Source organism: Myxine glutinosa, chromosome 1 (assembly GCF_964187855.1).
Source record: "Myxine glutinosa chromosome 1, kmMyxGlut1.1, whole genome shotgun sequence".
Lineage (NCBI taxonomy): Eukaryota > Metazoa > Chordata > Myxini > Myxiniformes > Myxinidae > Myxine > Myxine glutinosa.
The window spans coordinates 232658648-232682814 of NC_136261.1; the positions used below are offsets into that span (position 1 = coordinate 232658648).

At 46.1% G+C, this 24167-nt stretch overlaps 1 protein-coding gene across 2 annotated transcripts in view; it reads left to right on the top strand.

Moving 5' to 3' along the window:
- The first annotated feature begins 2145 nt into the window (after positions 1 to 2145).
- Positions 2146 to 24167, top strand: part of LOC137434989 (zinc finger SWIM domain-containing protein 6) — a 176571-nt gene continuing 154549 nt past the window's right edge. For both annotated transcript variants that reach the window (XM_068128297.2, XM_068128306.2), the window contains exon 1: positions 2146 to 2511. In XM_068128297.2, coding sequence (XP_067984398.1) covers positions 2163 to 2511 — 349 coding nt within the window. In that variant the 5' untranslated portion in view covers positions 2146 to 2162. The remainder of the gene's footprint in view (positions 2512 to 24167) is intronic.

Genomic DNA, 24167 nt, shown 5'->3' on the forward strand with positions numbered 1-24167 from the left:
CCCTCCCTCCCCTCCCCTGTACTGTACCCGATGCTCCCCATCCCTCCACGCATGAACCATTTCCTTCTTTAATTCCCCCTGTGAGTGTGAACAGGCCCGTGTCTGGGGAATAAGCTAAGACTGTATAAGAACTGCCCTGTGTCTCTGCTTCTACCGATCATTGTAAATAATAATTATTAAACGTGTTATTTCTTTGATTCGACCGTTTCGTCCCTTCCATCTATTGACTAAGCGTGGTACGAATTATATCGCTCTAATCGGGTTCCAATATCAGGTAACTGCACGGACCTCGTGGTACGCCATCCGCTCGGACGTACTCAAATTACGCGTGGTTCGTGCGAGACTTGATCCCCGCTTCCGCGGCGGTGTGAGTACTTAGGTACGTGCGAACATCGTCCCGAAACCCTGTCTCGTGTCCGACCGGAAGTGGCGACTCAAGTCTCTCGGTTGCGACGATCCAAAAAGAACAAGGGGCTTAATCTCCCCTTGGTAAGGGCAGGAGGGTCACGTGGAAACCATAACAATATATATGTGTGTGTGTGTGTGTGTTTATGTGTGTATGCATGTTTATATTTGTGTGTGTGTGTGTGTGTGTGTGTGTGTGTTTATTTGCATATGTATGTGTGTGTTTATGTGCGTATGCATGTTTATATATGTGTGCGTGTGTGTTTATGTGCGTATGTATGTTTATATATGTATATGTTTATATATGTGTGTGTGTGTGTGTGTGTGTGTGTGTGTGTTTATGTGCATATGTATGTGTGTCTATGTGCGTATGCATGTTTATATATGTGTGTGTGTGTGTGTGTTTATGTGCGTATGTATGTGTATATATGTGTGTTTATGTGCGTATGCATGTTTATATATATGTGTGTGTGTGTGTGTGTGTGTGTGTGTGTGTGTGTGTTTATGTGCGTATGCATGTGTATATATGTGTTTATGTGCGTATGCATGTTTATATATGTGTGTGTGTGTGTGTGTGTGTGTGTGTGTTTATGTGCGTATGTATGTTTGTGTGTGTGTGTGTGTGTGTGTGTGTGTGTGTGTGTGTGTGTGTGTGTGTGTGTGTGTGTGTGTGTGTGTGTGTGTATATATCATATGGGTGTTTGTATCTCGATAGCGTAAAATACGAGACATCGCTCAAATAGAAAGGGAAAAACAAAACAAAACGTCGAATAAAACAGAAGATTCTGTCTGACCAGTCCAGCAACATTACTGTCGTGTCGTGGTTGCCCGAAACACGAACAAAAGCAATTGGGAGCGAGGGTGGTGCTGGAGGTGGTAAAGGGATGGGACGGCGAGCGTTCTAACGGGGTACGTACGGGAAGGACCGCGAACAGATCAGGCAACGGATGATCCAAAACGTGCAAATCGATATTAAACGAGTGGTTAAGATATCCCGATCGGACGGTGAGCCTCATTGTTGGCGATGGTGTGAAGGTTTCGTCGCGCGCAGACAAAGGCCGCTCGCGGTAACGCTCGAACAGCTGCCGCGCGCGCGCACACCCCTCGGCGGGAGCGCACACCTCCGCAGCCCCGGGCCGCAGGCACGCCTCCCGCAATGATGTAGAGGTCGTTGCCGGGGCTTGCTTGGCCGCACTTATAAATAATTAGCTGCGGCGATGTGTCCATTTGTGCGTCGAGCCGAGGGTCTCTCCAGATCGTCCCCGAACTAAAGTTATATCTCTCTCACCCACGATAGGTCTCTGTGTTACCGTTTCTCCGAATCGAATGGTCTATCTGTCACACCCTCGAACAGAACAGACAGACAGATTCATGGCTAGTGCCATGAAAGATCACACGACGCTCGATCGGCGTCGCGCACCTTCAACATCCAAAACATTCATCCGTGGACCGGCCGCCCTCTCGGCTCTCCTATCCAAACAAGGAACCCAAGAGAGCGCACTTTCCCGCGGCGACATCGGAGCCCCTCCTGGTTCTGCCAAAAAGGGCTCTCTGACGTCACCGGGCGTAAAGAAGAAGAAAAGCCAAACCCATGCCTTTTATTATTTTCCCGGTGAAGCCTCGATGACGTCACAGCAAAGTATACACCTTATTATCCTAATATGGTCTCGAAGTGGGCGTGTCCACTATCAGGGGGGGCCTGGGATTGGGTCGGGGGAGCGGGCGCGCCGGGCTTTCGGACGCCAGACGCAGCGAGCATGGCGGAGCGTGCGGAGCCTCCGGCCAAGCGGCTCTGCTGCCGGGCCTGCCCGGTGCCGCTGCCTCCGCCGCCGGGCACCCGCAGCCCGGAGTCGCTGCTGGATCTGAGCGCGAAGCGCGTCGCGGAGAAATGGCCCTTCCAGAGGGTCGAGGAGCGATTCACGCACATTCCGGAGCCCGTGCAGCGACGAATCGTATTCTGGTCGTTCCCGCGGAGCGAGCGTGAGATTTGCATGTACTCGTCTCTCGAGTGCTCGGCCGAGGAGGGTGAGGACAAGAGTCGGCTTCCCTTCAACCGCGGCGTCCGGCTCCTCGAGAGCGGCTGCGTGGATAGCGTCCTGCAAGTCGGTGAGGAACCCGAGGCTCTCGGGCTGGGAGGGATCGCGGGTGGGTGGGTAGGTGGGTGTAGGGAGGACATGCGGGGAGGGGTCGGTCGGTCGGTCGTGGGGCGCCGGCGCCTCCTGAGCTTGGCTTGGCTTGGCCGGGTTGGGTTATGCGGGAGGTAGTGCTCGTGCTAGTAGTTGTAAGTAGTGGTGCTGGTGGTGTTTGTGGGAAGGGGAAGGGAGAGGAGGGGACGGGAGGGAAGGGCGGACGCGCCTGCGGCTCGCCGACCCGGTGTCGCCCCCGCAAAGGCACAGGGAGGTCGGCTTACAGCGCCACGGCCCGATACGCGATCTCTTTGTCTGCTGTGACGAGCGAAATATCATTAGCGGCGAGTAATTTCAACGGCAATCCATGTCCGTGTTCTCCTCCCTTCCAACTCCTCGCCTTTTGTCCCTTTAACTCTGTGTGTGTGTGTGTGTGTGTGTGTGTGTGTGTGTGTGTGTGTGTGTGTGTGTGTGTGTCTCTGTCTGGCTCTGTGTGTGTCTGTCTGTGTGTGTCGTGTGTGTGTCTGTCTCTGTGTGTGTGTGTGTGTGTGTGTGTGTCTGTGTGTGTCTGTCTCTGTGTGTGTTTGTGTGTGTCTCTGTGTGTGTCTGTGTGTGTGTGTCTGTCTCTGTATGTCTGTCCCTGTCTGTGTGTGTGTGTGTGTGTGTGTGTGTGTGTGTGTGTGTGTGTGTGTGTGTGTGTGTGTGTGTGTGTGTGTGTGTGTTCTGCGCTGCTGTCTCTCTCCCGTGTATCCATGTGCTCTTCTCTAGCAACTGTATCCGAGTCGACACATCGCTTGTATGCGCACACGTGTACCACAGGGCACGCACACAGGAACATCAAACGGAGTGCGTGCGCATGCCAAAGGAAAACAAAAAACGTTAAATAAAAAAAATGTGACGCCGTGGCCCACGGGATTAGCCGGAGACCACGCCAGTGCCGGGACTCAGGAATGTGTGCGGTGAATAGGCCTTTATTGGAGATAAAAAAAAGAAAAGGGAGAGAGCGAGGGGCACAATGCGCATGCCGAGGCGGCCAGACGGCTCAGAGGGGGACGGACGAACCCTACGTGGCAACTCTGGAAGAGTTTGTTTGTCGTTGGGCCTCGCCTACCCTGTCCTATCCGCCACCAGTAATAATAAAAAAAAACAATGGAACGCCATGGACGTGCTTTCTGATTTGCCATGGGGGCCAGTGATGTGATTGGGTGAGGGATGGGGATGACGGCGGGTGGGGGAGAGGGGGTCGGAGAAGTACTTGAGGGGCAAAGTCCTTTTGGAGTCACACCGGTGCGCTGCAGATTTTGAGCATCGCAATTGATCTTTGTACTGCAGTGTGAAAATGTGGCAGTACGGCACAAAAAGTTTTAAATCTCTCTATTTGGGAACTACTGACATTCTTACTGATGCTAAAATGTTTAGGTTTGAATTCTGACACTTCCTCCTGTGTTCTCCCTTCTGGCGTGGTGAGTTTGATTCTCAGACTTGCGTGCATCATTCGAGTGAGCTTGGCATCGGTAGCTTCTGCTCGGCATCAAATTTTCAACAGTTCTTGATCTCGGTCCAGTGTTTGTACCGGCCCTGATGCGGCTGGACCCGGTCATCCGTCTTGCGGTGGTGGGTTACGTACGTATCCCTTGGCGTGACTGTTGTCGAGGCACAGCAGCCAGTGCAGCACCACAAAATTGTAATTCAAACATTCCTGTGACGGCCATCGAACGTGCTGCGGCGTCGAACCTCGCATGCGCAAGTGCAAAAGCTCGCTCGTTGTCGGGCAAGTTTTGTGGTTTGATCTCGCTAGCTCGGTCATGACCGCAGGAAGTTGCGGCGTCGTGTAGCAGATACTATCAGGTAATGGTTATGATAAGCCTGCATTGCTTAATTTTCTTTTTTTTAGTGGTGGTATTGTATGCAGATGACAACCGGGGTTCTTTTAGGTTGTTGGTATCGATGGTAGCAAAGGACTTGCTTACTTATTTGCTTAAATTATACTTGTCGTTGCAGAAATTAAAGTTGTGCGTTAGTTTGGTGTAATTTGTGTGACGTCCACTCGATCTCTGTATTTACAACATATCGCAACAACTAGCTATCCGAACTATCGATGGACTCCGTTCGGAGCATCTTTCGTATCTGTTATTATAATTGTTGCGGTTTGTTTGTTGTTTTGCTTATACTCGCACCATCTCGTTATCGAGGTCTTTCCCTTTATTATGTCTGCACAGCAGAATGCTGTGGGCATTATTATTGTTATTATTATTATTTTTTACAATAAGCTTATTTTGTGTGGATCACTACATTGGCATGGTGTATCAGGACTATGTTTGTTTGAGTATGAAAAACAAACTAAAAAAAAAAAAAAAAAACTTCAAGAAGATCAAGAATTGCTTTGAAATGAAATTGACCAATGTGATATTTTCTATCTGTGTGTGTCTGTCTGTTTTGGACTTCTACCAAGTCCAAAAAGGGCATCACTGAAAAATTGGTAAGACATCCTGAAACTAACTTGTTCTGTAGCTTATCATAATAAAGCCATGTACCAAGTTTCAGTTGAATATGTTAAAGGGTATGGGAAAAAAGTCTGAAAAACCACAGGTGAGACGGACGGACAGACGGACAGAGAGCAAACCTATAGTCCCTTCCGGTGAAACTGATAGGGGACTACCATGAGGCAGCTTTGTTGGGGGAAGTTGGATGGTCGGTTGGATTCGAATTGTGGTGTCTTAAGTGTTCAGGTTCACATTTGGAAACTTTTAAAACTTGCTGATGTGAACCATTTCCTGGAAAATGGGACTTCTTTTGAAATCTACCAATTTTCAGATCACGAGGGCCTTTTGACTATGAGTGTGCATGAATTCATTAGCTTTCTGTATGTTCTCTTATTTCCCCAAATATGGAAGAGCAAAGCCCTAAGACTCGATTGAATCGAGTGTGTAGTATTCAATCCTGCCAAATGTGATGTTTTCCTCGAATACCTCTTGAGATGAGGATGTTGGATTTGGTTCAAAATAATCACATCTCTGCAAGTTTAGGTCGTTTTATTTTTCTTTATTTTGAATCCTACCTTGAAACGCTGTAGCAACTTAAAAGATGCCAATAATTTAAGTAAGACTGCCTTGCACTAACGTCCTGGCGTTCCTCTTAAATTAACAAGATAATGTGGCATGGGTCGTGGAGACATTTGTTTTTGTTGCCATAAGTCCTTGCAAATGAAAGGGGCTTTTCTTCTACAGATTCCTATGATTTATTTTCAACTAATGACAATGCTCAACCATGATAAACTTTCTGTAACTATTGAAGAAAATAAATTTTAAGCATTGTACTTTGAGTCATTGTAGCTACTGCTGCTAACTACATTTCCATGGTCACTATAAAATGAACAAAGTGTTTGGACATTGGATAGCAGAAGAAGAAGAAAACCACTTCTTTTGCATCTTCAGATGCATAGGGCTGTCGAAGTAGTTTCCTAGACTCTTTGGCACAATCCTAGATGGGTCGCCACTCCGACACAGGACACTCGAATGGTTCGTTCTTACCTGTAAGCTGGTGCTAATTTTGCTGTCCTCAGAAGGATGACAGGCAGAGTCAATCCACCTGGTGTTAATCAACAGCATGACAGGGGCTCAAACTTAAGACCCTAAAATCTTACGCCAGAATCCTTTAATCGTTAAGCCAACACCAGGTGTATTCATGGGCAAACAGAACAGATACCAATAAATATGTTGCCTGTTCTCCAATCAAACATTTCACAATTGTTTTTGAAGAGATAGCTAATTGGTGTCATGGGCTGGCAGGTAATTGGTGTCACGGGCTGGCATAACCTGGAGGTATCCGCACTCACCTTTGACCTGCCTAGCCTGGGGTAGAATCTTAGCCCAGCAATAAACTGTGGTGCTGGTGTTTTGCATGCAGGGTGAGGCATCAATGAGTGTGCCGTCTATCAGGGAACTGTTAAAATGGAGTACCTGTCTGCCAGCACTGGTTGTTCTTTGATATTAACAATCTCACCTCACAAGTCTTTGTGAAGAGTGGGTGAGTTATCGCTGGCACCTTGAACAAATTACAAATTCCTGCCACCTTCAGTCAAACGTCAAGCCTGGCAAGCTGGTTCATGAATGACTTGGGCCAAGCATGTTGCTAAGCCAACCTCACAATATGTGGGAATAATTGGGGGTGTCGAAGTAGTTGTTGCAGTGGCATCTTTGATTTGAGATTTGTGGTGAACTTGCATTTCGGAGGACTTGGAATAAGAATGGCTCCTGGATAGTGATCTGATGTGTGTCATACCTGTACGATGTCATGTGAGTGAAGAGTCGAAAGTAAACGTGATACGGTGAATGTGTGTGACCATAACGGTAGCTGGAAGTGATTTGTATAAAGTGCGCAGTTAGCAAGCCCATGTGAGAGTTGGCAGAAGTAATGAAGACCATCAATTTGCTTGGAGTAAGAGCGTTGTAATGCACGGTGACGCCTTGGCTTCCTGATGACATAATCTTTGATTCCATTATTTAGCATTTAGTTTAAATGTTATCTCTTTTCATTGGTTTCCTTTTGTTATGCCTTGTAAACATGTTTGTTTCACTTTCGTATTGAAGCGTTCCAGGCATTTTGAGACTTGAGACATGAGAACTTGGAGTGCTCAGGCTTGACTGCTTCACTGGCAGGAGGCACGTATGTGGTGGGTGGGGAGAAGAGGTTGGGATTGGATCACGATGTTGATGTGGTTTTGCTTCTCTGCAGGCATTTGGTGTGCTGCCATAGATCCTTTATTCAGCCTGCCTCTAAATGGACAGCGAGGTGCAAGCACTCATTGCCAGAGTAACAGGGACCTTCCAGGGCAAGTGGCTACGTGTGGAGTTGAGAGTGGGGTAGAGGGAGGGCGTAGATGTGATGTCGGGGAAGTTGACTCCCACCATTAAATGCCTGGTATAAAGGCTGCTTATGGATTCTGATCCTGATTTGTTTTCTTAGCTTATTCTGCAGGATGATGTGATTGCTTTCAGGTCGAGAGGAATATGTTTGTTGAAAAGCTGTGCTGCCGGGAGAATATATGAATGCGAGCATTGAGGAGGTGTATGATATGAGGAAGGAGAAGAGGTAAGGTATTCTTGGTTGTTGTTGCTTCGTATGCAGCCTGTGGCTGCTGGTTGCATCATTTTTCTGGAAGCGCGTTTGCCGCTGATGCGGTGCCCCGATTACCAGTGTGGTACTCGACTTGCCAACCTCGGAAGGATGATGGGCTGAGTCAACCCCTCCCCCACCCCCCGGCGTTAATGCAACGATCCACCGGGATTTGAACTCAGGATCCCAAGCCAGCAACCTAACCGTTAAGCTAACACCAGGCTGTTATTCTTGGTGTAAACAGACTACAGTAGATGGAGGTTGGATAAATAAATACCAAGGCCTTCAAAAGAAAGGTTGAAGAGGTGTATGGGATGGGAGGTGTAGTAGAGTTGGTGAAATTTTACATATCGGGGAAAAACAAAAACAAAGTTGAAGTTTATGATTAGTGTTGCTGAGAAGGTTATTAGTTTTTCAGAAAGCAAAACAAATGTTGTCACTACAGAAGATAGTTGAGGTTACAAAGAGTCGGCAGTAGGCTTCAGTGGATTTTGATGGTAGATTGGTGGACTAAGAGGAAGGGAAAAGTAATGGGGAGGCCAAACTTATCGATGGGATAAGGAGGGCCTGCATTTTGCTTAGGGACCCTGTTTTCTGCGTTTGTGAACAGGAGTAAAAAAATTTGGGTTTAATCCTGGGTTTCTTTCGTGCATGTCCATTGTGCTTTTGTGTAGGCTTATTTGTTTACGTTAGTTTCTCCAAGTTGGGGGAAGGCTTGCAGTTGTGGGTTTGCCACTACGGTCCTCGTGCGGTTGCTTAATTTGCAGTGGGCTGATGCATTTGGAGCCATCGCCTTCAAAACGACAGCAATGCACCACTTTATGGAAAGTTCCGAGAGGCTGGTTTTCATCTTTCATGGTTTATTTTGGTCTCTGTTTAGAAGCCAGCTGGTTTGCTGTATAAAAGAGGAGTTTATGGTAGTCAGGATTGTGGCCTTCCGTTGTGGACTTGTGTGCAGAGAAAGGCTTTCTTGGGATTGCATGCAATTGTTTTTGTGCCTATACTGGTACAAGTAATGGTTGCAGTTTGCAAAGCTGGATTGCAGCTCATGGTTTTGCAACAGTTGTAAGAAGAGCCTCAACGTTACCTGAACTTCCTTGGACCCCCATGGCATCGTGTATCAAGTATTGTATCGATGCCGTGTGTGCCATTGATTTTCGGTTTTTTTTCTTTTTCTTCTTTTCACGTGCGTAGATGTTTAATATGGCATTCAGGATTGTATACAATTAGTGGCCGTAATTACAAGCTGTCATCGGCCGTTGTAAATATGTCAATTTTTGCGACGCTGGGAATATGCGTAGGATTGATGTCAACAATTCGGGCCCGGGTGTTGCGGAGGAAGAATGAAACGCCGCTAGTTTGAACGCTGCTGTTTCTGTAAAGCCATCGTAGCCACGTGAGATGTCAGGTTCCTTGGGTTCCTGATTCCGCCTTTTCAACGAGTGAATCCCATTTTCATCGTTTCGTGACGGCATTAATTTGAGCTTAATTTGAGCGCAGGCATTTCCATCTTTCGACTAATTTGCAGTATTAAGGGCCATCATCATATTACACATATTATGCACAAATGGCAGGATTTTGTCACTTCCTCCTCACCCGTGCCGGCCTCACCCCATCAGCCCTTATCCTTTTAATTTCTCCCTTTTTCACTCCACATTCCAATTTCTATCCCTCTAGATTTCATCCCCTCCCAACCCCCTTTGCCTTTTCTCCCATCTGTCTTTGCCGTCCCCTGCCACCACACCCCAACCCCCCAGCCTTCCTCCCTTTACCCCTTGTTTTCACCGATGTAACTTTAAGGTCCCAAACTCTTATGTGAATTGCAGCAGGAAAATGGCTACTTGCCTCAAACTTCTCTGCATGCAGATGGCCAACACAAAGTTGCAACAGACTATATCCGCTGCATTCCCAGGATATCAACACCTCACTTGTGATGGGATACTATGTATAAGGATTTCCATCTATTCTATGTACGTCCTATACAACAACATGCATTTTAAAGGCCATTTTCCCTGCTAGAGCGGGGGTTAGCCTTGCGGTCCCCATGACAATCTTCTCCATTTTGCCCTATTTTCTGCATCTCTCCTTGTTAACCCCCTTGCCCGCATTTCTTCTTCCACCATCTTTAGCCAAGTCTTTTTCGGTCTTCCCCGTCCTCTGCTTCCTTCTACATTCATTTCCATCACTCTTCTCAACCAGTCACTTTCATCCTTCCTCAACACATGACCAAACCATCTCAACCTGTTCCTCTTCACAGCATCAATCACAGGCTCTATTCCCATCATCTTTCGCAATTCATCATTTGTCTTCCTCTCTCTCAACGATACTCCACACATCCACCGAACCATTCGCATTTCCACCCTTTCCAACCTTCGTTGCTGCTCTACGTTTATTACCCATGTCTCGCTCCCATAAATCATAACACTTCTCACACATGCAGCATACACCTTTCCCTTCAGCTTCAACGACACTCCCCTCATCATCAGCACGCCACCCAGTTCCCGAAACTTCTTCCATGCACATCTCACTCGAGCAACCGTTGCCGAGTCTGATCCACCTTCTCCATTCAGCATGTCTCCGAGGTAGCAAAATGTTTTCACACCTTCCAGCTTCACGCCATCTCCAAGATCCAACTCAACATTTCCTCCATCTGCAGCTCCCTCTGTGCACACCTTACATTTGAATGTAGCTGCCACACTGGTTAATGACCCTCTCAGACCACTACATTTTTGATGAACCCACTCAGCGCACATTGTACATTGAATGGAGTTCACTCCGACACCCTTCCTACACACAGCACAGGGCCACTTCCCAGTTCTTTCCACCTCACCACATGCTTTACCACTTGCCATCACCTTCGTCTTTCCGATATTCACCTTCAGACCTTTTGTCTCCATACATTCCTTCCACGTGGTCATCTTTTGCTTCAGTCCATCCATACTTTCCGCAATCAACACCAGATCATCTGCATACAACAACTCCCACGGTAAACCCTCCTTTACGTTCTGAGCCAGCACCTCCATCACAGCTACAAATAGTAATGGACTTAGTACCGACCCCTGATGCACTCCCACCTTCACCTCAAACTCACCACTGTTCCCGTCCTTCGTCCTTACAGCTGTGCGCGCTCTTTTGTACATTGCCATCACTACTCTGATCAACCATTCCTCCACTCCTAACTTCCTCAATGCCCATGCTGTTATGCCTATGCCTATGCTGTTAATAAATGGTTAAACTTCCAATGTCCTCATTTATACATACCCTTGTCATCTAAATATGAATGTATTGTGAATTTTGCTCTCTGAAGGTGTATTATATACTTGCAGTTGTGATAGATTGCTCACAAGGTGATGGGACTTTTAATGTACACAATTCTGCTGGACGTATTCAAATAGCTATTCGGGTGAAGTTTTAAATAATCGTGATTGTATGATTACCCATGGCAAGTTGGATTTTAATGACACTGTGGCCGAAAGGATAGAAACGGTCTGAACTGTTGGTGAGCCTGTGTCGTAGACTTTGCTATCTAAAAATCACCATGTCAGCATAATCGCTCCTCCATTGAGTGATTATAGTGGTCGGGTTCGACATGGTCATTGTTTGCAAACAACAACACAACGCGGAAGGTGAACCCCTTTCTGATCGTTTTTATTGGACCATTTTCACTGCTCAATGACACACACGCACACGCACACACACACACAAACACACACACACACAAAATAAAAAGGCACAGGGGCACTTGCCAGAGGGATGGAGGACGAACAACGAGTGGAGGCAAAGGAGGGGAGGAGGGGAGGAGGGGAGTGGGGGGAGAGGGTAGCTTGGTGAAAGTGGTTTCACATACACATAGGTTATTTATTTATTTTAGGTATCATATATGTCAGGATTCAACCTTCCCCAGCCTCGAGATACTTGTTGCTGACAAAGATTTAAACGAAGTTGGAGAATAGCAGAGGGGGTACAGTCAGTTTGGAAGGAAATCAAGTTTATTCAGGGCATTCCAAGTATTTTCAGAATGGCTGGATAGAGTACTCCTCTGGTTCATTCTTGCTGATATTATCTACGACTACTACTTGTACTGGCCAAGTTTTTGCTGCCACATTGCAGTCAATCAGGCTAGGTTTTGGATCAAGTTTTTCACAAACCTGCTGGATAAGTCTTATGTTCGATTGAATGTGGCAGCTACTTGGAAGTTGTACCAAACCACATTGTGCCAGCTACAACTCACCATTATTAGCGAAAGACTGTGGGATCTTTAGCATCCACCCACTACAGCGCTGGCAGATGGGTCTTCTGGCTCAACGTCCTTCAGATCGATGGACGGTGCTCACGTTGAAGCATCGTCCTGCAAGCGAAGCATCCTGCATGGTCATTGGAGATTTAAACCACACCTCGAAGACGAATGCGCATCCCTCTAAGGTCTAAGCTATCCTGTCCGCCCTCATCTGTGTATATGTGTGTGCATGTGCACGTTGCCCAAATACCTCATCTATCTCAAATACATCTCATCCTCACCTCATTGAGGCATCTTTCTTTTGTAATTTGTCCAAGTTGGCAGAGGCAAGGGAGTGAGAATCTCTTGTGTCGGTGTATCTTGGCATCCTCAAAGGTCTGATTTCTACCAGAAGGTTAGCTGATATCTAGAAAAACGTTGTTAGGAGATGCCATATTATCCTTCCGGAGGATATGTAATGCAAGGAAAAATAAAACTTACTTACAAGCAAAGTGCTCCAGCAATGTAATGCATAAACTGGCGAAATATCTGCAAAGGTCGATTTCAAATGAACTCATTTAAAATTTCCGCAGAAAGGAAGCTATCATGTCAAACTGCTACAACAGCTGTCCTAATGTTCCTGATATGCGCTTGATATACACTGCTTCATACTGTTTTTTATAGTGTTCGTAGCATCAGTGATTGAGGAAGAATAGATAACAAAGGTTGTCAATAAAGTGGAGTTGTCTGTACCGGGTAAAGTATTCTTTGCACTGGTTTGTCAGCTGATTGGGGTGACTCACTTGGCAAAATAGGCCTTGGCTTCCTGGAACTTGAACCGACTGCTATCGTCCTGTAAATATTTGTTATGGAAGAAGATAAAACTTGTGTTTAATTATTATCCCAACAATGGAATGGGACACAAACATATTTTTTCATAAATCTCGATTCGCGGGTAGCATTTGCACTAAGGCCCTCATGTGTTGACTCATTTATCTTTGGAAGGCTGTGAAAGAACATGACAGCAAGCCTCTTCTTCTGGACTTTACTCCCAAGTGAGTTAAAGTCACAAATGCAAATTGCAGTGTGGCTTTCTCTTTCAATGTGCACCAACGAAACATATGAGGCTGAGGCTGGATCAATTTCTTTTTGTGCCGTCTTAGCCTAGGCCTGATGGCTTTTCTGCACAATTCGTGCTTAAGACCAAGCTTAGATGGTCTTCATAGGGTGCAATATTTGAAGCGTTGAAGTGCATGCATCTGAATTATGGAATGACGATGTTGTAGAAGTAGAGATAGGTTATGAAGTGTGAAAGATGTGTTAAGACGAATTGCAGGGGCCTGTGAGAAAGGGTTGCAAGTCAAATTATGCAATTTTGGGGATTATTGTTCTTCGTGGCCAGATAATGCAGTCCTATTTGGGTCACTTTTTTCTTCCCATGTGTATGTGTATGTGTATATGCATATATCTATATATATATATCTATATATGTGCATATGTATATTATATATATGTACAGACTTGGCATTTAATATGGAATATATTTTTTTTCTTGACTTGGGTTTACTTTCTTAACTCAGTATATCAATCTGGTGAGTTTCTTTTACACTTTGGTGATTTATTTGTTAAAAGAACCATGTCACTGATTGTCTGTCGCAGCAAGAAGTCAACAACAGGATTATATCACAGGTGGCGTGGCAAAATGTACGGACAGGTGCATTTGATGATTGGCTTCACAGTCGGGTATACAAGGGTTGTTGCGTTCTGTATTAGTGGAAAACAACTGCTGTACGTCTCCAAAGGTTATTGCCGCATCCTCTGGAGATGGTCCGTCAACTCGACAATGCTGTTTGTCATGGAGTGGTGGCTTTACGAAATTACGGCATGAAACAGCGTGCTATTGCTTGGCAGTATGGCATCACCCAAGGTCAGGTGTCAAAGATCCTGAAACGAAATGCTCAGAGGGGTGTTCCTACTCCAATACCGAGGCCAGGACGTCCCCGCAGAACCACAAGGAGGGATGATCGCCAGCTGCACCGGTTAGTCCACAATGGCCGTACAAAGTCAGCTAATCGGCTTAGGGCTGAGTGGCAGCAACTGACAAATGTGCCTGTATCCAGAAGGCTAGTCAACCAACGACTGGTTCAAGCAGGCTATCGTGTCAGGCGTCCCCTGAGAAAGCCACGCCTGACCAGACAACACCACCAGCGCCGATTGCAGTGGGCCAGAGAGCACCGTCAATGGCAGCCAGGACACTGGAATCACGTGATCTTCAGTGACGAGTCTAGATTTCTGGTCTATCGTCAAGATGGCCGCGTCCGAGTGCACAGACAAGTGCATGAAGCCTACAACAAAGATTGTATAGTGCCAAGAGTCCAAGCTGGAGGTGGTGGGGTGACCGTTTGGGCTGCTTTTCATGCAGGGGGCAAAACTGACCTAGTTGTTCTGAATGGAAACCTGAACCAGTTCAAGTACAGGGCAATTCTGGAAGAAACTTTTCTTCCATTTGCTCGTGCAGCCTTTCGAGGAAACCTTGTCTTCCAAGATGACGATGCACGGCCTCATCGTGCTCGCATGATCCAACACTTTCTTGCTGACCATGGTGTAGAGCATATGGAGTGGCCTGCCATGTCCCCGGATGTGAATCCGATAGAGAACTTGTGGGCAGAATTAACGCGTCAAATCGACCACTTGGACCAGCAGCCGACCTCTGTGCGTGAATTGCAGCAGGCTATTGTCACTGCATGGCAAGCGATTCCTGTCCAAACCTTGGCAAATCTCGTGAACAGCATGCCTCAATGTGTACGTGCTCTCCTGAATGCTTGTGGGGGTTACACGAAGTACTGAACTGTAATTTTACTGTCCATAATCCCAGTCGTAATTTAACTTTTGTTTTTGTTAAAAAAAATTTTGGCTAATGTGCAAAATAAAGAGATACTTCTGGAAAACGTACAGAAGTTTATCCCAGTACTGTCTATGAATTGAGTTCGATGTCAGTTTACATCACTTTCAAGGATCAATTTATTTGTTTCGAAATGTCAAATGTGGTTTTTGTTTCTTTTAAACGTCACATTAACAAAATCTAGAATAATTTCAACATAATTCCAATAAACTTTTGGTTCTAAGTCATCTTGAAAAGTAAGTTCACCTCCACAAAAAAAAATATTCCATATTAAATGCCAAGTCTGTGTGTGTATGTATGTATGTATGTATGTATGTATGTATGTATGTGTATATATATATTGTTACGGTTCTCCACCACCCTTCTTACCCTTACCAAGGGGGGATTAATCCCCTTGTTCTTTCTGGGCTTGGCGGAACCGGGAGACTTGAAACGCCTCTTCCGGGCAAAACGCAAGGTAGGGTTTCGGGACCAAGTCTCGCTCGTACCTAAATCCCTGCGCCGCCACGGAAGCGAGGAAGCAAGCCTCGCACGAGCCTCGTGTGGTTTGGGTACGCCGAGCGGATTGAGTACCACGTGGTCTGTGCAGTCTTAGTAGTGGAACCCGATTTGAGCGGTTCTATTCGTACCACGCTTAGCCAATGAGGAAATCACGAGAACGATTGAATGGAAAAGGAAGAACACAGGTTTAATTATGATTCCCACACGTATATACATTGATCGGTGGACGCAGAGACACAGAGCAGCACTTAGTCAGTCTTATCTTACTACCCAGACTCGGGCCCGTCACACTCACACAGGGAATTGCAGGCAGGTTGATGTTCCACCCAGACGCGTCGACGTGGTTGTCCAGGAACGGCCCCGTCCGGCTCTCCACGGTCCCAGCACGTCCCGCGAAGATGGCAAGCCGGCGGTGGAAGGAACCTCGTAGCGTGTCTCCCGAACAAAGGCAGTCGATGAGGTAGAACGAAAAATATGCGTGTCTCAGTGCGGCTGGCGGATACACAGCCGTTATCATTCGCGTGACTTAATGCACTGTACGCGGCTCGGCCTCCAGCTCAACTGAGGGTCACTTTATAATGGCGCGTATTCCGGTTCATGCGCATTTTCCTCCACTCGCGTACCTCTCAATTCCTGCTCATCAACGCGTCCTCTCATCAGTCTTTCAGTTCATCAGCCAGTCCTCCCGCGCTAGTCCTCCTGCGCTAGTCCTCCCGCGCTAATCCTTTGACGCTCAGTGCGCGCGAGTCCTCCCGTGGTAGTCCTCTTGCGCTAGTCCTCCCGTGCTAGTCCTCCTGGGGGCTTTGCGCGATGGGTTATATAGATACGCCCCGAACCTTCTTGAACCCTTTCGAACCTTCCAACCACGCCCTGTGACGCAGTGCTGCTGCCACATCCTCTGAGCCCTGATTGGCGGCTCGTGCTTACCGTCAGCTCCTCTACCGCCCCTCATTCGGCTCCGCCCCGACCCTCCTAGGCCTGCCTCGTGTTAATTCGCCCAAAATGAACCAAAGTCAGCGCAAAGGGGCATGAGGCTAGGGAGGCTGGAGAGTCAGTAGAAGTAGGACCTATTCTCCTTACTCTACTCAACACAGAACTAACATAGGAAAAGGACTAAGCTCACAAATACTCAGAAATAACTACACTATCGCGAGGCTACATGTTGCTTATGTGACTATGAGGGGGAAATTTTAACCTTTATTATACTGACTGTACAAAACTCAAAACCGCAACAATATATTTATTTTATTTATTAACATTATTTATTAACAATAGATTTCTATTTATTAACAATTATATTTATCATTAACAATATTAACAATATTTATTATTAACAATTATTATTAACAACAACATTATTAACAACAATTATACCCGACAATTATTAACAACATGACATCCCAGAAAGAATCTGACAGCCGAAAAAACAGAAATCTGGCGCTACTTTTGACTAACCCTGTATATGTATATAGATATAATTATTTATACATAATATCCTCCATCTTATCATGTTTGTTTCTTCCATAATTGACATTGTAATAATTCTACACCTCAACTTGAGGTCCGCATGAAGTTGGATTTGCTGTAGTTTCCTCCGCCACCTAAAGTGGACGGAAGTTATGCTTTCACCCGTGTTTGTCTGTATTTCTGTCTGTGAGCAGGATATCTCATAAAGTTATTGACTGTTTCGGACGAATCTTAGTGGACAGGTGAGCTCTTTGACAAGAATTGATTAAATTGTGGTGAAGATTTGGATCTGAGAATTTCTAAAGTGATTATTTGCCATTGAATGAGAGGGCCAAAAACCGATAAACAGCATGATATTTCAAAAGCTTATGGACGGATTCGGACGAAACTTGGTGGATGAGTTAGGTGTATGATAGGGACCAATTGATTTGATTTTGTTGAAGATCCAGATCCAGATCTGGATCCGGCCTATCAACAACACAACAACAACAACATGCATTTTAAGGCCATTCTCCCTGCTAGAGCAGGGGTTAGCAATGGGATGGGATACAAAATCTGGCCTATCAATGGGATACAAAACTTAAATTATACTGAGTGCCCTTCTGGTTATTTCTGCAAATGCCGCTTTTTAACACTTAAGCACATGCAATTCAAAAACGGACGAAGGCCCTTCCGTCCAAATCAGTTTCCTTTGATGGAAAGCCATTCCAGGAATGTCACATTGTGCAATGGCCCACGAGAACAGAAATTGACACCTGCGTGCCTGGGCACACTCTGCCACATGTATGGCACCTCTTTTAAAACAACACTGATAACCACTATCACAATTTGCTTATGAGGGTGATGAGCGAATGTGGTCGCAGCGGGTGTTTTTTCCAACTTGCTGTAGATCATGCCTCTCTCTGCCAAGCACACTTTTGTTTGAGTGCTTTGTCATCAAGATGCAAAAACTGCCTTTTCTTGATGAAGAGGAATGTGCACTGAAACGCCAAGGTTGGTGCAATTTAGCAGCCTGTCGAGCATAAGTAATAAGTTATTGACCCACTAGAACTTGACCTTTGAACTTTCAGCTTCCCCAGAATCTGGTCCCTGTGACCATTGTGCAAAATCTATTTTCTCAATTCGAGATTTGCTTACACGCTTGCCAATTGGGTACATGCTTGTGATTTCTGTCACTCATTAAGCTCTTCTGTATTCTAGCTCTTATATAAGCCTTGACGTTGTATACAAAACCCCCCCCCCCCCCACAAAAATAACAGCAAAAAAGAAGTCGACGATACATTCTGCTTAAAGTCAGGATGAAATGAAGAACGAACTGCAGGTGTTTGTAGATGGTAGCATCACTTGCAGACTTCGTTGCCCTGGGTCTTCATTAGAAACAAACCGTCTGCTTCCAGAGCTCCAGCAGTTGTCAGCTGATCTTTCACTGACTACTTGCTGAGCTTTTTTCGTAACATAAAAAGTATGTAAAAAAACCCAGTGGTCTTTTGCGCTCAATTTAAATCAATTCCGGCAACGAATGGCGAATTGGTAAAAAAAACAAAAAACTGATTGTATAGGCCCATGTAGCTCAAGTTTTATGAATCATTTTGTTAATGTACTTCCTGGACCTAACAACAACAACCAGATGTGGCTCAAATGGAGGATAACTCCCTGCACTTCCATTCTTCAACTAAAATACTTTCTTCAAGCAGCACATGGCCGCACTGGCACTTTCCACAGTTGTTGCTAAGAGGATGCACTTGTGAATTTGCAACTTCTGGTTATCTGAGCAAATTGCTTTGTCACCCCAACTTTTGTTTTTTCTCCCAGAGTCGACATATTCTCAGATGCTCTCTTTTCTGGAGCACATTGTTAGACTGCCAGTTTTCACCCATATGTCAAATTGTACAAACTAGGGCATGCCCGTACTATATATATATCTAAAATTATATCCCCCCCCCTCTATTTACATGAAATGGTTTGGTCCAAAGCGAACGGCTTGCGAGTACGGTGACAATCCCCCCCCTCTATTTACATGAAATGGTTTGGTCCAAAGCGAACGGCTTGCGAGTACGGTGACAATCCCCCCCCTCTATTTACATGAAATGGTTTGGTCCAAAGCGAACGGCTTGCGGAGTTTGGTAAAGAAATCGCCATAGCGTGCACAAACGCGCAGGAAAGCGAAAGAATCGCAAATTAGTTTTAATTAGTTTTAAAACATAGTTGAACGCCAACATAGTTTGCCAACGGGAAATAAATGAATACGCTCTCAAATGTGCCGTCCGAGGCAGAGTCTGTTCGCCACGTTCGGCACACGTGATAGCTCGCTGCTCTCTTATTGGTTGAATCGTTTTTTGGACATAGCTCGGTAACTACTTGTCCGATTAATATGAAACCTTGAAAAGGCACATCCTCGGGTCCCCAGCAATATACCTGGCAAGTTTAAAGTATATCGGACCCGTGGTTGTCGAGAAACAGCGGTCACAGACATACAAACATACAAACATACAAACATACACACAGAGATTACTGGAATTATAGATAGATGAAATGCTGGAAACATGGCAGTGAATGAGAAGCAAATGTCTGTCCAATGAGCTATCCTGATGATTGCGGATATGGTTGTGTTGCTTGTCTTGTACATGAATGTAAAATGGGAAAAGCCTGTTATGCCTCAGTACTGGGTTGCAGAGCAGTTGTACAGCAAGAATTACCAACTGAGATTTCCTGCTTTAACTCTTCTTAAAATTCCATTTCTGAACACCAAGCTTTGTGTCTAAATCCTGAATTTTACCGAAGGTGGACAGAGGTTATGTTTCACATAGGCCAATTATGACACAATAAGGCAGCCGCTAACGTGAAACAGCCGCACCCCGCCCTGCTCACCAAACTCTCCTCGTATGGTATCCATGGAAACCTCCACGCATGGCTTGCACACTTCCTTTCTGGTTGTAGTCAATGTGTGGCCCTGAATGGAATTATCTCTTCTCCCCTTCCTGTTCAGGATGGAGTTCCTCAAGGCAGTGTTCTGGGCCCTGTGCTTTTTCTGGTTTTCATTAATGATCTCTCCGACTCTTTGGAAAATCCTCTATCTCTTTGCTGATGACTCCACTCTCTGCCACTCCATATCCCAACCCTCAGATCGGCAGGCAGCAGCCTCTTCACTCTCTGCAGACCTGGACAATATCACAAACTGGTCAAACAAGTGGGACATGTCTTTCAATTCTGACAAATCTCACACTCTCACTTTGTCTCTCCGAAAAGACCGTCTGGACAACCCTCCCATCTACTTTCTGTACAATCCGCTTGAAGAAATTCTGTCTCTCAAGCTTTTGGGTCTCACTATCTGCCATGATCTTTCCTGGGAAAACCACATTTCCAAGCTGGCCTCCAATGCCAGTCACCGACTGGGCATCCTCCATCGTGCGAAGTCCTTTCTGGGCACTTCTGAGCTCCTCACCACATACAAAGCTGTCATCCACAGCTCAATGGAATACTGCTCTCCCTTCTGGGCTGGTGTTCCCGCCTCACACCGAGTTCGGCTTCACGCGGTTGAAACCAAAGCATTCAGAATCATTGGAATCTCCCACGATGAAGCTGATTCTGAGGGCCTTTCTCTCCCTCACTGCATGCAGATAGGTGGTCTTTCTGTCTTCTACCGACTCCTCTCCGGCCTTGTTCTCTCTGCTCTGTCTGTGCTCTGTCCCCCAAAATATTCCTGCAGGACACACAAGATCTGCCAGCAACCCTCTTATGGCGAAACTGCCAAAATCAAGACTCTCTGCTCACCTTCACGCCTTCATTCCTCTTTATTCCCGCCTCTGGAACAAACTCCCTCACTCTCTTCAATCCCATTCCTCCCTCCAGGTCTTTAAAACAGCTGTTCACCACCATCTCTTATCTTCCTCCATCCAAAACCTTGATCTCTTCTACCCCCGTTAAGTCACCCCAAATCCGCCTCTTTAAATCCCCAACTTCTTTCCTGAAAATCCTAGAAGTGTTCATTTGCTTTATACCGTGTACCCAGCCCTTCCCTTTCCACAGATTTATCGACGTCCCTGTTCTCTCCTGTTGTGCTTGTGTACTTTCCTCTCTCCCCCTCTTGTCTCCTGCTCCCTTCATTGCATGTTTTATGTGTCTGTGCATCTTTTCATGTTTAATGTGTTAGCTCTTACATGAGCCTCGATTCTGTATTAAAAAAACAAACCAAAAAAAAAAAACTGGCTTATGTGCGGTATCTTAAAACAATGCCTAAGGCCGATCTCTCAAGAGATCTCAGCAGACAGATGTTGTTTGATGCGTACAAGATGACCAAAGTACCCTTTCCAGTTTGTGTTGATGGTCTGCCGAGGTTTGGCAACAAATGTGCTTCTGCCATGAACCAGGGCTGCCCTGTTTGGTACTTATTTGGTCCCAAAGGTGGATGGGGTTTATGTATTCACCTCTGTTTATCTGTGAGCAGGATATCTCAAAAAGTTATGGACTGATTCAGACCACACTTGGTGCACAGGTTGGTTATGTGACAAGGACGCATTGAATAGATTTTTGTGAAGATCCGAATCCAGATACTGGAATTATTATTATTACTTTTTGGTTTGCCCTAAAAGTGTTGTGAACTACAATGATCGGGACTTGGCAACAGGCCATCTTTTCTTTCTATGAATGAATGAATGAATGATCGTTTTAAGGCCATTTCCCCCGCTAGAGCGGGGGTTAGCCTTGCGGGCCCCATGACAATCATGGTTCCCTGTTTGAGGCAATGTTTTTATGGCCGGATGCCCTTCCTGATGCCAACCCTTGGTCACGCTCTTACGATGCGCAGGGATACGGTGTACCTATTCTAAACCAGGGTACACACTGGGATCATTCATCCCAGCAAGCTGGTACTCAATTTGCCGACCTCGGAAGGATGACAGGCTGAGTCAACCCCCCTGGCGTTAATTCAGCGATCGACCGGGATTCGAAAGGATTTTGGAGTTTGCTGATGGAGCTGATTTGTTGATTTGTAATACTCAGTTCCAGAAAGAGGATAATAAGCTTGTTACATACACGACAGGTGGGTCGACGACAACCGTTGACTACCTGATGGTGCGTAGGCGAGATCGGGGGCACCTCCGGGACACAAAGGTGATCCCGGTGGAGGAGGCTGTTGCACAGCACCACTTGGTTGTCTGCGACATAAGGGTGAAAGGTGCGAGGAGAGCTCGGCGGGTGAAGTACCAACCAAGAATGAAGGTGTGCAGGTTGAAAGAGGTGACAGTAAGGGAGGCATTAAAAGAGAGGCTGAGTAGGGTAGAGGATGATGTGGTTGAGCTTGAAAGTGGTTGGATGTCAATGAAAGCTAGTCTGTTGGGAGCCGTTGGTGAGGTATGTGGATGGACAAAAGGACCACCGAGGCACTCGGAAACATGGTGGTGGGATGATGAAGTTGGAAAGAGGATTGACGAGAAGAGGAAGAAGTTCAAGGAGTGGCAGAAGGCGAAGGGTACGGGAGCAGAAACAGCAGAGCATGAAAGTTATAAGGCAGCCAGGAAGGCTGCAAAGAAAGAGGTAGCAAAGGCGCAGGAGGCATGTAGGAAAATGTTCGGAGAACGCTTGGATTCGGAAGAGGGTCAGAAAGCAGTATTCAGGATTGCAAAGCACATAGCGAAAGAGAGGTGTGACGTGATGGGGGTGAGTTGCTTGAAGGATGAAGTGGGACAAATCGTTGTCGACCCAGATGGAATTAAAGGAAGATGGAAAAGACATATGGAAATGCTGTTGAATACAGAGAATGAATGGGATGGCAACATAGAGAGTAACCCAGTTTTAGGACCGGCAGAGAAGATAACTGAGAAGGAAGTTGAGGAAGCGATAAAAGCAATGAAGAGTGGAAAAGCGGGAGGGCTGACAGGAGTTGTGGGAGATATGTTGAAGGCAGCAGGAAGTTGGGGTGTGAAGAGAATGACAGAGATCTGTAATCTGGTGGTGAAAGAAGGCCGCATTCCAGTGGATTGGGAACTGAGTATCCTTGTCCCTCTATACAAGGGGAAAGGTGACCCTCTGGAGTGTGGCTCGTACCGAGCGATAGTTATTGGAGCATGGAATGAAGGTATTGGAAAGGGTGTTGGAGAGGAGGATAAGGAAGAAAGTGAAGATCGACGAAATGCAGTTTGGATTTATGCCAGGAAGAGGAACGACAGATGCGCTTTTCATTGTGAGGCAGTTGCAGGAGAAGTACATGGAGAAGAGGAAGAAGTTGTTTTTTGGGGTTTGTTGATCTGGAGAAAGCATTCGATAGGGTTCCACGCAACGTATTGACATGGGCATTGAGGAAGTTAGGAGTGGAGGAATGGTTGATCAGAGTAGTGATGGCAATGTACAAAAGAGCGCGCACAGCTGTAAGGACGAAGGACGGGAACAGTGGTGAGTTTGAGGTGAAGGTGGGAGTGCATCAGGGGTCGGTACTAAGTCCACTACTATTTGTAGCTGTGATGGAGGTGCTGGCTCAGAACGTAAAGGAGGGTTTACCGTGGGAGTTGTTGTATGCAGATGATCTGGTGTTGATTGCGGAAAGTATGGATGGACTGAAGGAAAAGATGAACAAGTGGAAGGAATGTATGGAGACAAAAGGTCTGAAGGTGAATATCGGAAAGACGGAGGTGATGGCAAGTGGTAAAGCATGTGGTGAGGTGGAAATAACTGGGAAGTTGCCGTGTGCTGTGTGCAGGAAGGGTGTCAGAGTGAACTCCATTCAATGTACAATGTGCGCTGAGTGGGTTCATCAAAAATGTAGTGGTCTGAGAGGGTCATTTACCAGTGTGGCAGCTACATTCAAATGTAAGGTGTGCACAGAGGGAGCTGCAGATGGAGGAAATGTTGAGTTGGATCTTGGAGACGGCGTGAAGCTGGAAGGTGTGAAAACATTTTGCTACCTCGGAGACATGCTGAATGGAGAAGGTGGATCAGACTCGGCAACGGTTGCTCGCGTGAGATGTGCATGGAAGAAGTTTCGCGAACTGAGTGGCGTGCTGATGAGGAGGAGAGTGTCGCTGAAGCTGAAGGGAAAGGTGTATGGTATGCTGCATGTGTGAGAAGTGTTATGATTTATGGGAGCGAGACATGGGTAATGAACGTAGAGCAGCAACGAAGGCTGGAAAGGGTGGAAATGCGAATGGTTCGATGGATGTGCGGAGTATCGTTGAGAGAGAGAGGAAGACAAATGATGAATTGCGAAAGATGATGGGAATATTGCCTGTGATTGATGCTGTGAAGAGGAACAGGCTGAGATGGTTTGGTCATGTGTTGAGGAAGGATGAAAGTGACTGGTTGAGAAGAGTGATGGAAATTGATGTAGAAGGAAGTAGAGGACGGGGAAGACCGAGAAAGACTTGGCTAAAGATGGTGGAAGAAGAAATGCGGGCAAGGGGGTTAACAAGGAGAGATGCAGAAAATAGGGCAAAATGGAGAAGAT